General features: G+C 42.8%; 6 protein-coding genes across 6 annotated transcripts; 3 read left to right on the top strand and 3 right to left on the bottom strand.

Annotated features, from left to right (window-relative positions):
- Positions 1 to 259: 259 nt before the first annotated feature.
- On the bottom strand, positions 260 to 2,566 carry EAE97_000537 (uncharacterized protein; the record flags this gene model as incomplete). Its single annotated transcript, XM_038871047.1, has 2 exons — positions 260 to 530; positions 588 to 2,566. 2 exons carry the CDS (start codon positions 2,564 to 2,566, stop codon positions 260 to 262), a joined length of 2,250 nt encoding a protein of 749 aa, XP_038738408.1.
- Positions 2,567 to 6,577: 4,011 nt separating this feature from the next.
- Positions 6,578 to 7,186, top strand: EAE97_000536 (uncharacterized protein; the record flags this gene model as incomplete). Its single annotated transcript, XM_038871046.1, has 2 exons — positions 6,578 to 6,805; positions 6,890 to 7,186. 2 exons carry the CDS (start codon positions 6,578 to 6,580, stop codon positions 7,184 to 7,186), a joined length of 525 nt encoding a protein of 174 aa, XP_038738407.1.
- Positions 7,187 to 9,231: 2,045 nt separating this feature from the next.
- Positions 9,232 to 9,979, top strand: EAE97_000535 (uncharacterized protein; the record flags this gene model as incomplete). Its single annotated transcript, XM_038871045.1, has 3 exons — positions 9,232 to 9,234; positions 9,291 to 9,472; positions 9,580 to 9,979. The coding sequence occupies 3 exons, from the start codon at positions 9,232 to 9,234 to the stop codon at positions 9,977 to 9,979; spliced, it is 585 nt and encodes a 194-aa protein (XP_038738406.1).
- Positions 9,980 to 10,343: 364 nt separating this feature from the next.
- On the bottom strand, positions 10,344 to 11,370 carry EAE97_000534 (uncharacterized protein; the record flags this gene model as incomplete). Its single annotated transcript, XM_038871044.1, has 3 exons — positions 10,344 to 10,621; positions 10,835 to 11,139; positions 11,219 to 11,370. The coding sequence occupies 3 exons, from the start codon at positions 11,368 to 11,370 to the stop codon at positions 10,344 to 10,346; spliced, it is 735 nt and encodes a 244-aa protein (XP_038738405.1).
- An 896-nt stretch (positions 11,371 to 12,266) lies between these two features.
- Positions 12,267 to 12,860, top strand: EAE97_000533 (uncharacterized protein; the record flags this gene model as incomplete). Its single annotated transcript, XM_038871043.1, has 1 exon — positions 12,267 to 12,860. One exon carries the CDS (start codon positions 12,267 to 12,269, stop codon positions 12,858 to 12,860), a length of 594 nt encoding a protein of 197 aa, XP_038738404.1.
- Positions 12,861 to 13,356: 496 nt separating this feature from the next.
- EAE97_000532 (uncharacterized protein) lies at positions 13,357 to 15,285 on the bottom strand (the record flags this gene model as incomplete). Its single annotated transcript, XM_038871042.1, has 1 exon — positions 13,357 to 15,285. The coding sequence occupies one exon, from the start codon at positions 15,283 to 15,285 to the stop codon at positions 13,357 to 13,359; it is 1,929 nt and encodes a 642-aa protein (XP_038738403.1).
- Positions 15,286 to 18,205: the final 2,920 nt, after the last annotated feature.

The following is an 18,205-nucleotide window of genomic DNA, read 5'->3' as shown; positions in this document are numbered from 1 at the left end:
CCCCGCCGTATCTCTAATTCAATATTATTTTGCTCTCAGTCATTCCTAATTTCTGACTCTGAAATGGAATGAAATGAAATGAAATGTGGTAAAATCTTCATTTCAAAATCATCGCTACCTGTTCCCATATGTCGCTCCCAAATACCTGATGCTATACTCAGCATTGTTAAAATCTTCCTAGTTCTCCACCATAATGCGCCATAAATTTCATCCTCTCATGCTTGTCTCTAATCCACACTCCCAGTCACCACGTGGTAACTTATCGTCTCCCCGTTGTACTGGCGTTCTGCGCCGTCTCCAATTGTTGTTTCCAGATGCGATACAACTCTTTAATCTCTTTCTCCTCCTTCCACTTGTCGACAATTCCGTTAACTTCTTTCTGTCTCTTCTTTGCGCTCATCTTGTCTCTCTTGGCAAGCTTCTCAATAGTAAGCTGGCCTTGACTTTCTAGACTGCCTATGACCCATTGGTTGAGCGCATACTTGAGATGAATGAGTGTATGTGCATTTTCTGCGTTTTCTTTACAGACGCTATACGGTCAGGTTAGTCAAAATCCGTACCCCAATATGTAGGCAATTGTAACTTACGAGCCGACCATGAACTCTTTATCTTGAGGTGGTAGAGGTTCATCCCTGCTGTTCAAACTCCGCGTGTCCTTCTCATCATCAGAATCATCTTCCTCGTCATCTTCCTCAGTATCACTATCATCTTTCTCTACTTCGGCTAAGCTATCCCTGTGGTACGCAGATCCCCTTAATGTGATACCAAAACTTGGTACATGCTTCCTACGGTTACATGCCTCGCATTTAGCCTCTCCTAGAAGATCAATTGCTTCTCCTGGATCAAGTCTCCTGGTCATGAATTCGGGGCGGGCATAAAGACCTTTGGTAAAGTCACGAGTCCATGAAGTGGAAACAAACTTGCTGCCAGATAACCCACTGTATGCATCTTCGAGCTTATTCCACGCCGCTTTGTAGATGGGCATAAGATTTTGGTTGAAGCCTGGATTAATTTTGTTTTGAACGCACCATTCAACTGCTTCAACAAAATGTTCTTTGAGAGGTTTGTGAGCTGCGGCCGTGAGATGTAGAGGAATCATAGCGTAATCTGGGACTCCAAGAAGACCAACATCATCGTCATCAACAAAGTCCGCATCGTACTCATCCTCATTCTCTTGTACAGGCTTCTTTGGCGATTTTCGTTTGCGCGTTTCTTGGACCTCCTCTGCCACTTCCTCGTCTTCTTCATCTTCGAAGGTAGTCAATGCATCACTACCCGAGTCATATAAACCCCCAACCTCTTCTTCATCAGACTCAGATTCTGTAAGAACAGGATTACTTTCTCCAGCACGCTTGCGTTTGAGAATCTCTAATTGCTTCTGCTTAGCAGTCCTGTGCTTCCTACGCGGTCCTCTTCGTTTGACTTGTGGGGAAGGGGCGGGACTATCAGGTTCAGGGGGAGTGGTCTTGGATAACTTGGCCATAGGCGGCAAATCGTCATCTGAATCACTCTCATCCACGACCCTCGTTCTCTTTACAGGCGACCTAACAATACTATCCTCATCATCAGAGATGATGGTGGGACGCTTCCTCTTCATGGGTGAGGTTGGAGGCTCATCATCAGGGTCATCGGAATCAATCTCAAGTGTGACTTGCGGGACTATCCGTGTTGCTTGTCGACGTCTAGTAGAAGATGGAAGTATGTCATCCTCGGAATCCTCATCGGCTTCCTCACTAGATTCATCGCTACTCTCTATCGGTGCGGCTAGTTTCTGACTAAATAAGCCTGGGCGTTGTGAAGGTCTAGGGTTTGATGCGAATACGTCATCATCACTTGTATCTGACAATGTTACCGATCTTTTCTTTGGCGTAGTCTTCAAGGGGGTTGGAGGCTTGGGGCTATGAGCTAGGGCTTTTGGTGCTCTGCCTCGATTTCCAGAAGAAGGTAAAGGGGCGTTATATGTACTTCCACCTTGTATAAAGCCTCGACCTGTGAGCGAACGTCTCCTCGATGAACCAGCTCCAGAAGATTTTGTAGCAGAACCTGTAATCTCAATATCCGAGTCGTCGCCTGCAGCCTCTGTGGCAGCAGGTCCCTTCTTCGATGGAGTCGTTACTTCAACTTCAATTGTAGACTCATCTGCCGAACCAATGACGTTCTCAACAATTGGCTTCTTCGTTTTTGAACCTCGTGTACTTCGACGTGATCCGCTGGTTATCTCTGTAGCTGCAGTAATAATTTCCTCTTTCTGTGAGCCTTTCGCGGGTGTTGGTAATGATCCAAAGCTGATTTTTCCATCTCTCGCATTCTTTCCCTTGCCCCCAGATTTTTCTTTAATACCAGTACTTGCTTTCAAAGGTGATCCTGAAGACATTCCACTGCGTGTAATTCTTCCTCCACTTGCTGCAGATGTACCGCCATTCGTTCTCTCATATCTAACCTTCGCGGGCGAAGGTCCTTGACTTTTGGCAGGTGAATCCAAAGGTACTTCGGTGGAAATTGGATCGAATGTCAAACGTGTTTGTTTTTTTCGCCGCTCCTTTCGAGCTATGTTTGAAGAGCCCATTGTCGCAATTTCGCAGGCTGCGGGGTTATTTTGCAAGTTGTATCTGATAGTTTGATCGCAAAGTTGGAAGATTGAACAAAATCGCAAAAGGTGAATCGAGCTTTGAGAGAGGATGTATTTATATTCGCGAACAGCAACTACTAATGGTTTTCAGGTAGTTTGTAAAAGAATGCGACGGCGAATGTATTATTATAGATCGTGAGATGGTTATGAAAACAAAAGCAAAGAAATCGTAAATGAACCACAGAGGCAAAAGTGACGCGGGGAATCGCGCCAAAATTACGAAAGCACGTGCCCTTGTTGTAGGTAATTTTTGATATCTTTCAGTGTGGGGAAATGAGCCGCTTTGCTTGACGACGAGGATCTCCTCTGCAAACATGCGAATTTCAATCCTCTCTCAAGACGGGATTTCGCATGAATAAGTACACTGAATGATATCCACACACTCCATGAAAAGGGGTGTGATCCTACTCCGACTCTGAGGATTGTGCTACTGTATCCCGTAGATTTTCCTCTCAAGAGAACCACAGTACCCCTATCACTATTGACAATTCTCCACAAAACTTTGAGAAAATCTGAAGGTAGATGAAGCATTGGCATATATACAACATCATAGGGATAGTCTTGTTCCTTTAAATGTTTGTTTGGTGAGGGAAACTGAATGAACAAGCTTGTATCAGCTACAGTTTTTGGAACTTGGTACGGATGTTCAGTCAAATTAATGAGTGCAAAGACCTCAACTCAAGGTTAATTCTGAGCACACAAGTGTGACTTGGAACTTTCTGGTGTTAATATTAAAGCAATTCTTGAATCGCTTTTTCTGTTTTACTTGAAGTATCATGTCCAGGTAAGTCGCTTGCCAATGAAACATGTCTCTTTACTCTCCCTACATGTATAAGTGCCCCTTCCGACAATGAATTTTGTCATCCAGCATTCTGTCTGTCTACACTCAGGGAAGGAACTCACTGGTCTAGGATTGGAAGCCACCTATTCGGTTGTATTTTCGCTTATCACCTTGGTTTCTTTCAAATTGTAAGTCTCTAGATTTTGCATTCATTTGAATTTGGACATTAGAATATCAATGTCAGGACGGCACAGGAACAATATTTTAGAATAAGCTACTGTGTAGTTTACATACATCAGAGCTTTTCTTTCCAGGGCATTGAAAGTTTGTGTCTTCCATTTGAGCCATCTACTTACTGAGGTATGCATTCATGGATTTATGAGGTTGCTCCACATAATACCCGCATCGTCTCATAGCTCTTTCCTCCCCGACACCTCTCACATTTATCTTTACCTCTTTCTTCCCTCCCAGCACCTTAATTCAAGGCTCTGACTTGGCTTTATAATTCCATATATGCACGAAATAATCAAAACAAATGACATAGTGTAGTGGTCAAGCTCCTCGCTTTTCACTCTACAACTTCGATGAATTTCGCTAACATGGAATACTAGCAATTGGTCTCGTTGTTTTATTCCTTGAATAACACTTCTTCTCGTAGTTTAGTTCCGTTTATGTTCGCAGTGTTCAGATACCCCAGCACTTACTATGAGTTCTTGATAGTCTGAATTCCGCCACTTTCAAGAGATTTGGGCCTCATGGTTAGTGAGCAAATTGAGACGTGGTACGTATATAACTTTCTTATCAACCATTTCCGGAGCTTGACCACACACTTCCTTTTTGTTATTGAGAAGAGCACACACTTAAAATAAAACTCTTAGGGGAAGGTACATCTCAAACAGGATTTGTGGTCGAACTTTTACCAGTTTGCAAGTGTGAAGTATTTAAAGATTACGTACGGGATTGGAGCCCTTTACCTCAAGCGAGCCTTGAGGTCAAGGTGAATGACCGGTACAATCAAAAGCTTAAGAACTGTGAGGACTCGTGTGGGTCCTTTGCGAGATGGAGCTCCGTATTCAACAGCCATGAAAACCCATCTGTTACTAAGGTGATTTCTATCAACCTATTCAGAGCTCAGCTCTAGTTGGGAAACGTATAATCATACAACCACGATGTCCAGTAATCTGAGGTACCTTGTTCAATCATTGATAGATGGCTATTTGATTATTCATAACGCGAATTTACAGCACTCAAAGTTCAACCCGATTTAATTGATGCGGTGGCAGATGGCAGAGAAGTCCTACAATAAGTCCAACAGGCCCAATATCCAACCTGATCCTCAATTCATTAGATCGTTCGCCGATATCTATCTCTGTGATCGCCAATACGACGTCCGCTCAAGACTGGCTACTATGTGGCGATCTTGTATGATGAAAAGGGTGTCTGTTCTCCGCATCTTCAGGAATAATGGAGGCTTGCTGAATATCAGTATGAGGAGACTGTTCGCTCATTGCATGGAGATCATCAAAAGGAAATAAGTTTAAGGAACGATGCAATAGTTGTTCTCACGGGTACTGCAAAGGTTGTAATATGTCCATATCGTGGCAGCTCTGGCAGAAATTGGAAGTAATATCCAAACAGACCTCATAAAGGTTGTGATCGATGCTGAGCTTCTGGAACTCATAAACTCCTCGTTCCCAACAATGAGTAATCACACCATCGTCTGGTATTATTTTTCAACGCTCGAAACTTCCTTCCAAACAGTAGATGAATAGTCAATGTTGAAATCTGACTTGACAGAAAACTGGAACTCCCTGGACCCAAGTGAATGTGTCGATTGAAGCTCAGTGAGACTTTTATATTCTTACATATTCAGACTAAGTGAAAAGTCTCTAGATGAATATGGTCTGCGTGTATAGAATTAGGGTCTGATCCATGGGAATCACTTTCAATGAGTGAGTGCATTGGCATATGTGATACAAAAGTCAAATTGTCGGTCGACTTGTCATTGTACCATATCTGACTGTTCAATGACGAAGAGACCCTTCGATTAACCAAACACCAAGTATACTGATATATTCATATAGAGATACGCCATATGAATAATTGCAGCACACTGCTTCTATATGCTTGAGAGCTTCGACAATCTCCTTCTCAGAGTTGTTCTTCAAAGTTCTTCTACATCTTTACCTCATACCGTGGAAAAGTTTCAAGCAACCAATACTTACAACATTATTGTGTAAGATCCAAACATTTTCGTTTCTCTACTAATTCATCTGTGACTCTACTCAGCTGTCCTCTTTGTTGGCTTACCCTCAACTGTTAGTATTGGAGTCCAAGTCGAGTAAGTTTTGATGCTTTCTATAATATTCCTCGACGCTAATAGCATAGTTATCCTACTTACACAAATCTTAATCCATCGGAACTCAGCCTAACGCATACACGAGATGTCAAACTACCGTGGTCCTAACCATGACCTGCCTGCTATTCCCCAGCCCTACGGCATACCCAAATAGCGCCTAGCAGATCCTGGCCACTCCACTCAAATGACCCCTCCCCCATCCAACCATCTCGCAACAAAGTACGAAGCGAGACAAGGCAATGATCGTAGCAATCAACCTCGGGACAAGATTCTCTACACTGTGTTTTACCTTTGCGGAAAGTACCGATGCTCGGAAGCTGAACCTTCTGACCACTATCGGCGCTCCAAGTACACCATTCAAAAGTCGATTTGTCAAAAGTACAACAACTGTGAACATTGTCGCACGGTTCAATCCCAGTCGGGTAAATTCAAATTTGCAACAGATAGGGGAAGATTTCGAGAGCTCCTCAGAAGTGAGCTATTTGAACTGTGGACAGGGAAGGGCAGGCTGTTCGAAGATGGATTTGCCAACAGCGACAACACTCCTCCCGATTTTGACTTGAAGCGAATTATGCATGTCATTTTGAAAACATCAGAGAAACTCGAAGATGATTCAACATCGTGAAGCAAAATCAATCACAATAATAGAGACTACTATGAATGGTAAAGCTTGAGCAATTATGAATGTTACTCAGAACCTTCTGAGTCAACCCCCATTCTGTAGAATACCCTATGTAAGCCACCGAGTCTCCTTGGACAAATCTGTCCTCCGCATCTCAGCGTTACACTACAAGACGCTTCCAAAAATATGAGTTCCTCAACGCCTCCACATTATGCCCACGGGGTAATGGAATACCTTTTGAACTGTGATGCACCTTCTCCCATTACTCCCCAACCTTGTAAATACACACCAACGGCGAGAAAGCAAATCCCAGTTGGTAGTGTTTACAAAGTCTTCAATACATACTATCGCAACGTCATCAAATTTCACATCGGCGGCCACATCGGCGACGAAACAGCGGTTCCAGCTGACGCAGTATGTTACACCTTGCCCGATGCCTGCTATTGGATATGCCCCAAAGCCTGCGACGAAGGATTTGAGAAGAAGTCGTGTGCGTAGGAAAACGCAGAATCACTTGCCATGACTGGCAAAGCGGCAGGTACAAGTTTTGAAGGAATTTTGTATGAACAGTGGAGTGAGTATTTGACAAAACTTCAAGAAATGAAGAAATCGCTGTCGGGATATGAATTAGTACCCGTCAGAGTAAACTTGAAAGGACGGAAATTGAGTCAATGGGAGGAAATGGAGACACGAATGCAGACAGAGAAAGATCTGCGAAGGGAGAACCGAAAGACAAGAAACGACTGTGGTAGAAAGGTTGGAAAAATATTTGTTGATTGGTCGGCTTTACCGTAGAAAATCAACCAATATGGAGATGGGATGGCCAAGATGTGTACCTGTGGCTAAGAAGGGTCGGAGCGAGCAGGAAATTTTAATGGTAGATAGACAGATGTTGGAAGTAATGGACAAGCTGAAAACACCCCATCATCAATATTCACTTCAACATGCCATGATTCAGCCAATAGAAACCTCACGTTCCAACTCCTACTCGCCGATATATATTCAAACAACTTCGCAACTTATAACTAATAATCCGCTTCTGGTGCAAGTGGTAGAGCGATTACATCAAATACCATAAAACGAGGTCGAGGATGTTAGCTACAGGCAGCTACAGACCACGCACCTGGGAGGATAATAAAGTCGACGTTATCCTTTTGCCATTCTGAAGCTCGCTCTTTTTTCGGTCCTCTTCTGATGTTTCGAATCTTTATGAACAGCTCCAGCTATCCAGCTAGCCTTTTCATTTCGTTGTTTACTTTGATTTATTTCCAAAGTCTGCACGGCAGTAGTATGGATCTAGAGGAGTGTCGAGATGCATTTTTTGGACAGGCTCATATGGCCCCACTTTCAACCAAATTCACTACTGTCTAATTTACGAGCCTATATCTGCAGATATCAGAAGCTCGTCACTAGTAATAAGTTATGATTCATAAGAATAGATTGCTCTAGCACACGTATTACGAATCCACTACGAGTTATTGCGTGAAAGTGGGACATCGACTTACGTCGCTGTCTGCGGTTTGAGACACTGATTTGAGGCCACACGAAAGAGCAGAGGCAACTGCATAAATCAAATAAAGCTGGCGCATTGAGAAAGCATTCAAAGAGTTGCAGAGTTCATACAGGAAAGGCCTTGATTATGTTCTCGACTTGGTTGGTATATGAAGACCGCGATTACAGCGCCTGGCGCGAATTGTAAATTTTGCTCAGTATTTACTTCTATTTTACTCATTGTCACTCTGAGCTATGTTGTCAGGTTTATAACGCCACGCATCCATCCAAAAACGACCGGATGGATACAGGTACTCAACGCTATGGAATTCAAAAATAGGGATGATATGATGGTGATAGAAAGTCATCGAGCGCTTGCAGTGCTTTTGATATCATGAATGAGTTTGAGATGTTGGAAGCAAATGGGTAGAATGTCCGAAGAAGATACGAGCACTGATATCAATACATTGTTTCACAATACAGCGTACCTAATTGCCCATGCCACATGGATCAACTTTACAATACCAAGATCCAAAATTCAAATATGAAGCGGGCAGTATCATTGTTCATGACCAGCTTAGCCATTCATAAATCTCACAGAAGACAACTCAGATTAAATACACATCACAGCCAAACAACAAAACGGCGTTCAAAGGATATAAATATATTGCATAAACTAATAGACCTGGCCACCGTTCCTCCAAAGTCCGTAAACTTATCCCGCCAAATCTCAAATGTCTCCTAAAGGAACCGAACACAAAACTCATCGACGAGTTTCATAGTCAGGGTACCTCAAGGAAAAGTCTCGAAGAATCAAAATCGTGACCCGGGTTTTATTCTTGCTTCACTGTCCACACTTGCTCGCTCTGGGTTGAGACTCGGCAAGCTCTAGCAATATTTTGAAGCGGATGTTGGGGGATTCTTCTGTTCGAAGAATAGAAATAATGATGTGCTGAAAGAAGAATACCTACTGGTCTTCAGAGAAAAATCAATTGGTTTCCATATTTGATGAGGATCTTGTTGTTTGAAGAACTTTCTCTGCAAGAATGAATGCCATTGTGTACTTGATAAAGAAAGAAACGAATTCTTGAGAAAAATTTCGAGGTTTTCATACGGCTCACTAGTTTCTGCGCTAGCGGAAAACTAGTCTGGACTAGGTAATCTAAAAGCCGTTTGACCAATCCAGAACGATCCACTTCAGCCTCGTCAATAAGGCCTTCGCGTCATGGCGGGCGAACTTTATCAATATCCAAATGAAACTCGCGATTTTAATTTATCCTCCGATTCAATCTGCCTCTTCACAGTAATATCATTTGCGCATCTTTTTGTTATATTGCTTGGTACACAGAATGGTATTCCCGCACCTCCTCGTTTTCCAAATCTAACGAATGACTAACAAAAACCCCAGCCAGCAAAACGCAAAGATACCTCTGCGCCAGCAGCTGGACCGCGGTCCAAGCTAGCTAAAGAACACAATATTACCGCTGCGGAAGAAACAGAGATCAAAGAGGCATTTTCATTATTCTCGCAAAAGATGGAGGGCGAGAAGGAGGGCGTTATTGCTATGGGTGATGTGAGGAGGGCGTTGATGTTTGTGCTACTTCTCTCACTTTTTAGAGCGTTCATTTCTCAGCTTGATTTATTGCATACACGACAGTAGTTCCTGTGAGAGAAGATGTGTACTAATTCTGAAACAGCGCCCTAGGACTAACACCCACCCCCTCCGAACTCCGCGAATACCACAGCATCCTCGACCCGGAAGACGAAGGCTTTACAGTCTATCGGCATTTCGTTGCTATCTGCGCTATTAAATTTCATTCCCGGACTCGAACATCGGACTCACATAAGAAAGATGTAGATGATGCGTTCCGACTGTTTTCAAATGCTGGACAGAAGAAGGGCAGTGGAGGGGGAGATGACATGGGAAGAATTACATTGGCGACGTTGAAGAGGGTTGCGAGGGTGTTGAAAGAGGACGTGGATGACGAGTTGCTGGTTAGTATGTTGTTGGAGGCGAATGGCGGACAGGGAGTTGGGAAGGGTGTGGAAAGAGATGAGTTTGAAGATGTCATGAGGAGGGCGGGGATGTGGAGATGACGGTTGGATGAATGAGTCAATTTGACATATGATGAGCGATCTTGAGCACTTGGCGCACGTGGAGTTTTGGGACATATTGGTGGCGTTCCTGGCATGAAATTTGGGATTGGATTGAAATTACTCTTGATGGAGTCAAATACATGGAGAAATAGGAGTCTAGCGAAGTATATGTTTGTTGCACATATTCCATTTTTTGAGCTGATTGCTCTTAGTACGAACGCCGACAAGATTATGCAAAATCTGGTCCTATCCGTCAAAAACACCTGTCCACCTCGTGAATAACTTTCATTATCTGACCTTGATGATATATTTGTGACGCCAATTCCCATATAATTCCCATGAAATCATGAATGAAACAGCTAGTCTAAACCGCTGGAACCTCCGTCTGAATTTTAGATGCAGGAGACTCAGTCTGTGCGGACTCGGATGTACTTTCCGCTGGTGGAGCTTTGAATCCGGCGTGATCTGAGTGTTTCTTGTAGAAGAAGTTGTCGGGCTTAGGTTTCAGTTCTTGGGGAAGTTCCTCCATTACTGTAGCGAGTAAAGCATCGATGGATTTCTGTTTCGAGGCATCACGGTGCCAGATTGAGATAAGGTGAGAATTGAAACGAACGGAGAGTCCAACACCACAAAGCTGATCGCCTATTCGTATGTTAGTATCGATTCCTAGTAGTGTTTCATTTCATAACCTTCCACACTTCCAGCCCGTGAACTAGAACACTTGTTCGTAGAGCACCCAGTCATTATGGAGACCAAGAATTCGATGTTTTTGACTCTCTTCTATATTCTGATTCCAATTGCTTGTAAAAGGGGCTGGCATTTTTCCAACCGAGGGATTCGTGTAAACCCGCTTACCTGATTCTAAACAGCCTTGAAGCTTCTCTCCAATAGCCATCAATTGAACTCTGGTGAAAAAGTCCGGACCATTTTGCTTAGGGACCCTAAATGTCCAACTACCTCCATTGATATTTCTTCTATCCTCCCAAACTGGTTGGAACCCTTGTTTGAATAAGTAAATCGACTCTCTCATTTTAATCTGATCGAACGGGGTATTGTTGCAATAACGCCAAAAATCCTGAATCGATTCGACTTGTGTAGGAAGCTTGTCAAGGGTAGCAGTATAACTTCCATCTGCGGCAGGCTTTTGATCCTTCTGTTGTCTATTTGGTACCCTGTTAGCAATTGTACGCAATCCAATACCCCACAGAATCCACACATCCCATAGAGAGAAGCACTGACCTATCGAAATATATATCCCAACAATGTTGCGTCGGCAATGGACGCATTGCTTTTAGCATATTCTTTTTTGCATCGTCGCGAGCAGGAGATCCAGTATCGTTTGGCCCGGATGTGGAAATTCCTCGTGTAATGAGCGATGGTCGTAAAGCCATATTGTATAAATGGTATATGTGTTATATTAAGACTTTGATATTGTAATGGGATACTCGACTGCTTCTACCGTTCTCGAGAAAGAAATAATAAAGATACCAAGAGATTGACAAAGCTAAGGGTGGGATGAACAGAAAAGGGTGATAGAGAGGATGAAAGAGAAAGCAATCCGTATTATTGTACAAAGGATGAAGTGATGAAGTAACAGTGGCGCCAAGAGAATGCACAGCAGATCACATCTGAAGCAGTGGATTCAAGATGAAACCCTGAAACAAGCGCCCGAACGGCCCTCTCAAAGAGTAGATACCCCTTGCAATATCCATTTGGCCTTTCACATTGGTTCAATTGGTTGTGCAGAATTGCAGGCCTGACATGCGGCGCGGTCCGGGAAAACTAAAACACGCCCGGTGAGTGGCCGGGAGTGTGATCACGTGGGTCATGGCAATATTTGGCGGTGAGACATAATTGGGGAAGATTTCGATATTGGTTTTTCTTGGTGACGATCACTTCAAATTTAATCATCAAATCACTTTACGGAAACCAAGAAATCACATCTTATCGTTGCTATATTTTTACTGGATTGCTATTACAAGATTCCAATCAGAATAGTGTCAGAATTCCTTTTGGACTCTCGCAACACATATTCTATTCTACCTTTACCCAAACAAAATTCCAGTATCACATAAGCCCTGCTTATACCCTAGTCTTCTGGATACATTACCTATCAAAAGTTCTAACACTCACGAGAGTATATAGTTGTGAGACTTCATTACCCAATCTTTTGTATTCCGGGTCTACCATTGGGTCTTATTACTGAGACACAATACTGAGCTGAGACTATCCAAAACGTCCACTCCAGATCTCAAATCCAATAACTCACCTGACATACCTATTCACAATGTCAGCAACGAAACGCTCCTCCCCTCCCACAGAAGCAATGGAAACCGAATTAACGCCCACCCGAAAAATTCTCGACGCCAAACTTCCCTCTAGAAAACGTACCGCTCTCGGCAAAACTTCTCCAAACACCACTCAACCATCAACAAACCCACCCAAATCCTCATCTCCCGCATCTTCTCAGGCCAACACATCATCCGAAGCCGAAGCTTCATCATCAGAACCTTCTTCTGAAGACGACTCCGAGGATGAGATCCCCATGATCCGTCCCCTAAATGCTCGTCCCGTCATGCGTGTATCCACACTTAACGGATTTGGCGCTTCAGAAGGCCTCAACAATCTTCCTGATTTTCTGAAACAGATGAAAGAAGCGAATGAAGAATTGATGAAGAAGATTGAGAAAGGAGAAGATAGGAAATTGGAGGATGTGAAGGAGGGAGAAAGTTATGTGGAGATGAACTTGGGACTGGGTGTTTTGGAAGAAACGAGGGATGGGGAAAGGGGAAGCGAAAGTGAGAGTGAGATCGAGAAGCAAGATGCTGATGGGGAAAGGAAGATGGGGGAGGGAAAGAAGGCCGGAATTGAGGAACTTTAAAGTACTAGGATACCACGTATTGCTTTGGTGTAATTAATAAGATACAAAAATGAAATCATAAATATTCAAGATTGGAGCTTTATTTGATTGTCAAATCCGATTCGTACGTCAAAGATTGCTATCAAGCTTCAAATTGGGTATACAATTTAAATCTCTCATTGTGCAGAAGAATTGACTTTATCTTAACGGCTTTATTCTATCAAAAGGCATACTATTTGCACTGCTTTGAAGTCTATACGTCTCGATTAACGGATGTTGATCCCCTTGATCTGATCCAAAGATATGGCAAGAACTCAGATTACCACCGCTAATATTAACCAATGCCTGATTAGACTCTAAAACCCGTGCCATAATCCATGGCACTGCATATTCTACCCCCAATCCCTTTCCTACCCTTGGTATAATAAAAAATGCAAACCCCCATAACACCAACGCTTGCCTTATTTTCCCTTCGTGAAGCCATACCAGTCCGTAAAAATCCGCCCTCTACTTATAATCATACGACATTAACCGTCATTTCCCTACCGAAACGCCCCTTGTCGTCACAGATCTTCTTCCTAAACATATCCAGATCCTTTAACAAATCACCCATGAAACCTTGCATCTCGCTTGCTCTCTCCTCACGCGCACCCATATCAATAGCTTCGTCTTCATCTGAATAGTCATGTTCGTAGCCATCGTCTTCATTAGTCGTTTCATCGATAGTTCTGTTCTCCTTATCGTGTCCCAATTCGCCCTCAGTACCGAAATTAATACTGCCCATACTAATAGTCCTAGCAGTTTCCACTTTGATCGGATTCTTCAAACTCTCCAAAGCTAATTTAAGATGCAATCTCAAGGCGTCATTCTCAGTTGTCAAGCTTCGAATTTTACCTTCTGATATCATGGTCCTGTCCTCCATCATTCTTTGCATGAGTGCAATTTTGTTCTGGTATTGCTCAAGTCTTTCGTCTTGTGCTTTAATTTCAGTTTCTTTTCTTGTAGAGTCAGAATTGGAAACCTGAAGTTGTAAAATACGAATCTCCTCTGCCATGGCGGCAATCTGAGCATCACGTTCCGCAGCGGAAACGTGATCTTGGTTGACGACGGCACGCGTGCGAATGCGTTTAGCTTGGTCAGCATAGCGAAGGGTAGAGAGAGTTTCGTCATAATCGGAAGGGGAAATACACGCGATCATTGCGGTTTTACTATTTCCTCCCAATGAATCTTTGAGTAGCCAGGTAAGGATCGAATCTCTGTAGGGAACGACATCTTTGTTGCGTTTTACGGTACGTTGTTGTTGCTTTGGATCTGCGAGAGCTGCAATGACACGACCGAGAGTTGTCAGAGACTTGTTAATATTGCTTCCCTCACGTAGACGAGCACCTGTTGCTTCTGTTGCCTTTGCGCGTTCACTACCTGCAAGATCCACGAGTCGAATTCTGGCAGTACGTTCTGTTGTTTCATCCGTCTCCATATCATGGTGAATCTGCTTGAGCATGATGGTAAAAACACTATGACTTCTGCTACTTGTATCGTTCATCTTAGTACTTGCTGTGGTTCGACTGGCATCTCCCATCTTCATGTACCGCATGATTTCAGAAAGATTCTTAACGGGTACATCGGTCAAATCCTTGATATAAGGTCCTTCGGTGGGGGATTCACGAATCTTCAGATAATAGGGTGGTTGATTGGGGTGAAATGGGACAAGAAGATCTCGGACATGTTCGTTATAAACCTCGAAATAAGATACACGGACATTATAGGAAATGTTTGGACTTTCATTATGTGCTGCCTCGATCCGCTCAAAAAGGTCTTCGCAGGTCCTTGGTATCAATCCTGGCTGATCCTCTGTACCCATCATTGTATAACTCTTTCCTGATCCAGTCTGGCCATATGCAAAGATGCATGTATGATATCCTTCGAAGTTATGGTCCAAGAATTCCTCCCCCAAACTATTATAAACATCCTCCTGGTGTGCATAATGTTCATCAGATTGGTTGTGGCTCCAAAAGGAATTGTCAAATGTAAAGACTTTCTCTTCAATGACTCTGCGCATCTTCGAACGAGAGTTTGCAGGATCTGTATCGTTTGGCACTAGGAGAGTGGTTGCTTGTGTTATTGGATTCATATCAATCAGACACTTAGCTCCTCTATTAATTTCTGCATCGCCGTTAGTAAAATATCCTGACTTCCTGTTCTCCTTAAAATATTCACCTCTAGGAAGAAATCCTCTAACTCTAACCACGACTCTAACATTTCCACCCGCATCTCTGGCTGTAGATACAACACTATCTCTTCTCGATCGCAAAGAAGGAGTAGATGCAGTTGAGACCACACCCATTCCCATGCCTGGCATCAATCGCGGAACGATAGCCATAGCAATTAATGTTTCGTTGATGTCAGCAATCTTTTTAGAAAATTGATGTTGTAAATGTAGGTACATGAAGGGTCCCTTGTAAATAAAGCAATGACGCGAAATTGTTGGCTAGGTGAAAGGCGGACCGGGGTTTTATGCAGGAGTTTCGCTTCGATGTTTGCTAATGTGGTTATTTATGGTGGTATATTGGGGTAATAAGTGGGTTTCAGTATTCAACGATTTATCGTCGCAGATCAATTTGATTTGAATATTTCATAGATCCAATTGAATATCTTGCGCTTAGGAAAATGAGAGAAAAGAAAGGTGAAGAGAGAATGGAGTTTGGAGATCGCGCGCTTGTTTACATACTGTACATGGTATTGTGAAGTTCGCAGTTAGTCCCTAGATAGGTTAAGCACCGAGCCACCAACGCGCCACGCTCTGAAATCCTTCAAAAGCTTTCCCAATTGAAATTTCCGGTAACAATTATTTTTGTTTGTGATGAGACCCAATTATATTTACAGTGAGAGCAAATGTCGTTAGAGCTACCTAGGTATATACTTCATTGCCGTCAGTATCATTCAGGATTTAACTATCATACTAGTGCATAGTGCTAGTGTCTCGGTACTGATATAGCAACAAGATTTAGATTTGTTTGTGCTAAATAGTTTCTCAGTTAGCTCCTTATTAAGCAATATCACAACAGTGTGAACACATGATATCACTATACCCATGTTATTATCAACAATTATAACACAACAACTCTAATAAAGAAACATAGCGAGAATTCCAACTCTAAAACGGAGGTGGGGAACGGTAAAGGGAAGGGAGAAACTCTAAGGAATGTTTCTAATTCGAAGTCTCTCAGGCAACAGCTTTCAAAATGGGACGTATCATCTTTTCTACCGCTCTTGTGGAGGCTGCTATTAAGGGCGGAGGTGAACTACGTCCCCAGTTTTCATACAACCGAGAGAATAATGGGCCCTCTGTATCGCCAGGCACGCCAGGATAGCCGAGACGATGCATCAGATCTACAGGGCCAAATTAGTTTTCAATCAAATACATAACAACTCTTCACATTGACGTAGCTCATAAAGTAGTAAACACTAGCAGGCCCCAGCTTGATCACTCGGTATCCGCAGTTTTTGAGCTCCTAGATAAATACTGCGTTCTTGTTTATTTCGGTATATAGAATTCTCGAGTAGCCGAGTAGATATTCGTTGCCAGCCTCTCTTGGATCATAGTAACGATGCTCAAGACGATCAATCATCTAAATCTGGTTTTGTTAGGCAGTCGCGGGTATTGTACATAGTGATACGAATTACAAACGGATAATGTGGGGTTTGTTTATATTTTAAGAAGCAATATTGGATTACTAATAGGCTCATCAATCGACACCTTCTCAGATTCACACCTTTTCCCTAGACGCCAAGGGAAATCTCACCTATACTGATACCAAGGTACCCCATGCAAAGAGCAGATCTGATTCTATATGTTGTTCCCCCCTTTCCAAATCTCCAGCCGTCCCCTCCAATCCAGACACAATATGCGGTACGCCACATCCTGGTGCCGAGCTCTGCTCCATCCCTTGCTTTCCTAATATTAAACCAAACTTCAATTTTGTTTGTTTAATATTCTTAGTGAGAGCATCCGCGCCCAAAGAAGCACCACTAGTCAGCTGGTATTATTTGCGAAATCTTCGATTGCACGAAAGATGGATTAGTTTCGACACTGGTAAGGCTGCCTGGGACAAGTAGCGTGCAAAGGTTCGATGCCTGCTTTCGTATCATTGGGGGCTCTCATTATTGAGATAGATGGAGATTAATGAGTTTCTTTTGAAAACAGTGTGAAGTGCACAAAAAACAGATAAGATGCGACTGTACCATTCTTACTTGTATGATGCTGAACCACCAGTCGTTGATTAGTTGTTTTGACAATCTGGGTCAAACCGTTTTAAGTATTGCTATGGTTGCTTGAAAAGATATGCGATAGCTTTTAAAGCATACGTGCATCAAACTATAAGCTGAGTATGACCGGCTCTATATGCGCTGAGGTGAGGGGAGTGATCAGTCGCAGTTCCAACGGACAACATAATATACAAGATAGTCAAGGAAACACGCCGCTGGGGGCTGTATCTTAGTAGCCTGCATGTAACATTACATCAAATTAGTCTTGCTGGAAGCTCAAAGTAAAGAATCTTGCTGGAGTGATCTCGAATGAAGCAAAACTATAGATATGCTCCATGCAGGTGATCCTTATCTTATAATTCACTTCCAGACACAATCTGCGTCTCTCCAGCCTCACACTCTCCCTCGAATCAATTTTCGAACCAGGATCCTTTGGATTGTCCCGCCTCAGCTCAAGGCTCTGCATATCATGCATGTTGAAGGTGACCACCGTGCTGCAGGGTAAGAAGAACTTTCTTCCGGACTACATTGCACAGCATGATGTATAAAACAATTGATGACCCTCTAAATAAAAAACTTAGACTTGCGCTTGCATTTCGTATTCACAGACAGATGCATTGGAAGCAACGAGAGGAAAAAACATATGTTTAATGTCTGCATTCAAGAAAACTGTGGAAACCAGGTCGAGAAACTCGGGAAACACCCCTGCAAGCATTTCGGGAATTGAGAAGACGATGACGTCTCGTAGAATCTCGATTTAAAAAAAAGTGAGTCTGGAAATTAAACAATTGCTGATTAATTATATACTCCTTATTGATTCATGACCCACGGGGTGAGTCTAGGTATTGACAATTATGAGATTATCAACTGATTGGGGTGCGTCGTTGCGTTGCAATGTGATTGTGTAATACTGTTTGTGAATGGGTGAATGGCGTCAATCTCATCGGGCGCAGACTTTTTTCTAGGAATTTCCATTTATTTAACTCACTCAGGCTTCCGCTTGGATATTTTATTTATTCAAAAACCAACAAAAGATAAAATAAATCACAGCCTCTTCCACATCATACATACCATCTCATTTACATTTGAAGCATAAACAC

This window comes from Botrytis byssoidea, assembly GCF_014898295.1.
Source record: "Botrytis byssoidea strain MUCL 94 chromosome Unknown BBYS_001, whole genome shotgun sequence".
Taxonomy (NCBI): Eukaryota; Fungi; Ascomycota; class Leotiomycetes; order Helotiales; family Sclerotiniaceae; genus Botrytis; species Botrytis byssoidea.
Note: the sequence above shows the minus strand (reverse complement) of the source record. Positions and strands in the feature narration are given on the sequence as shown.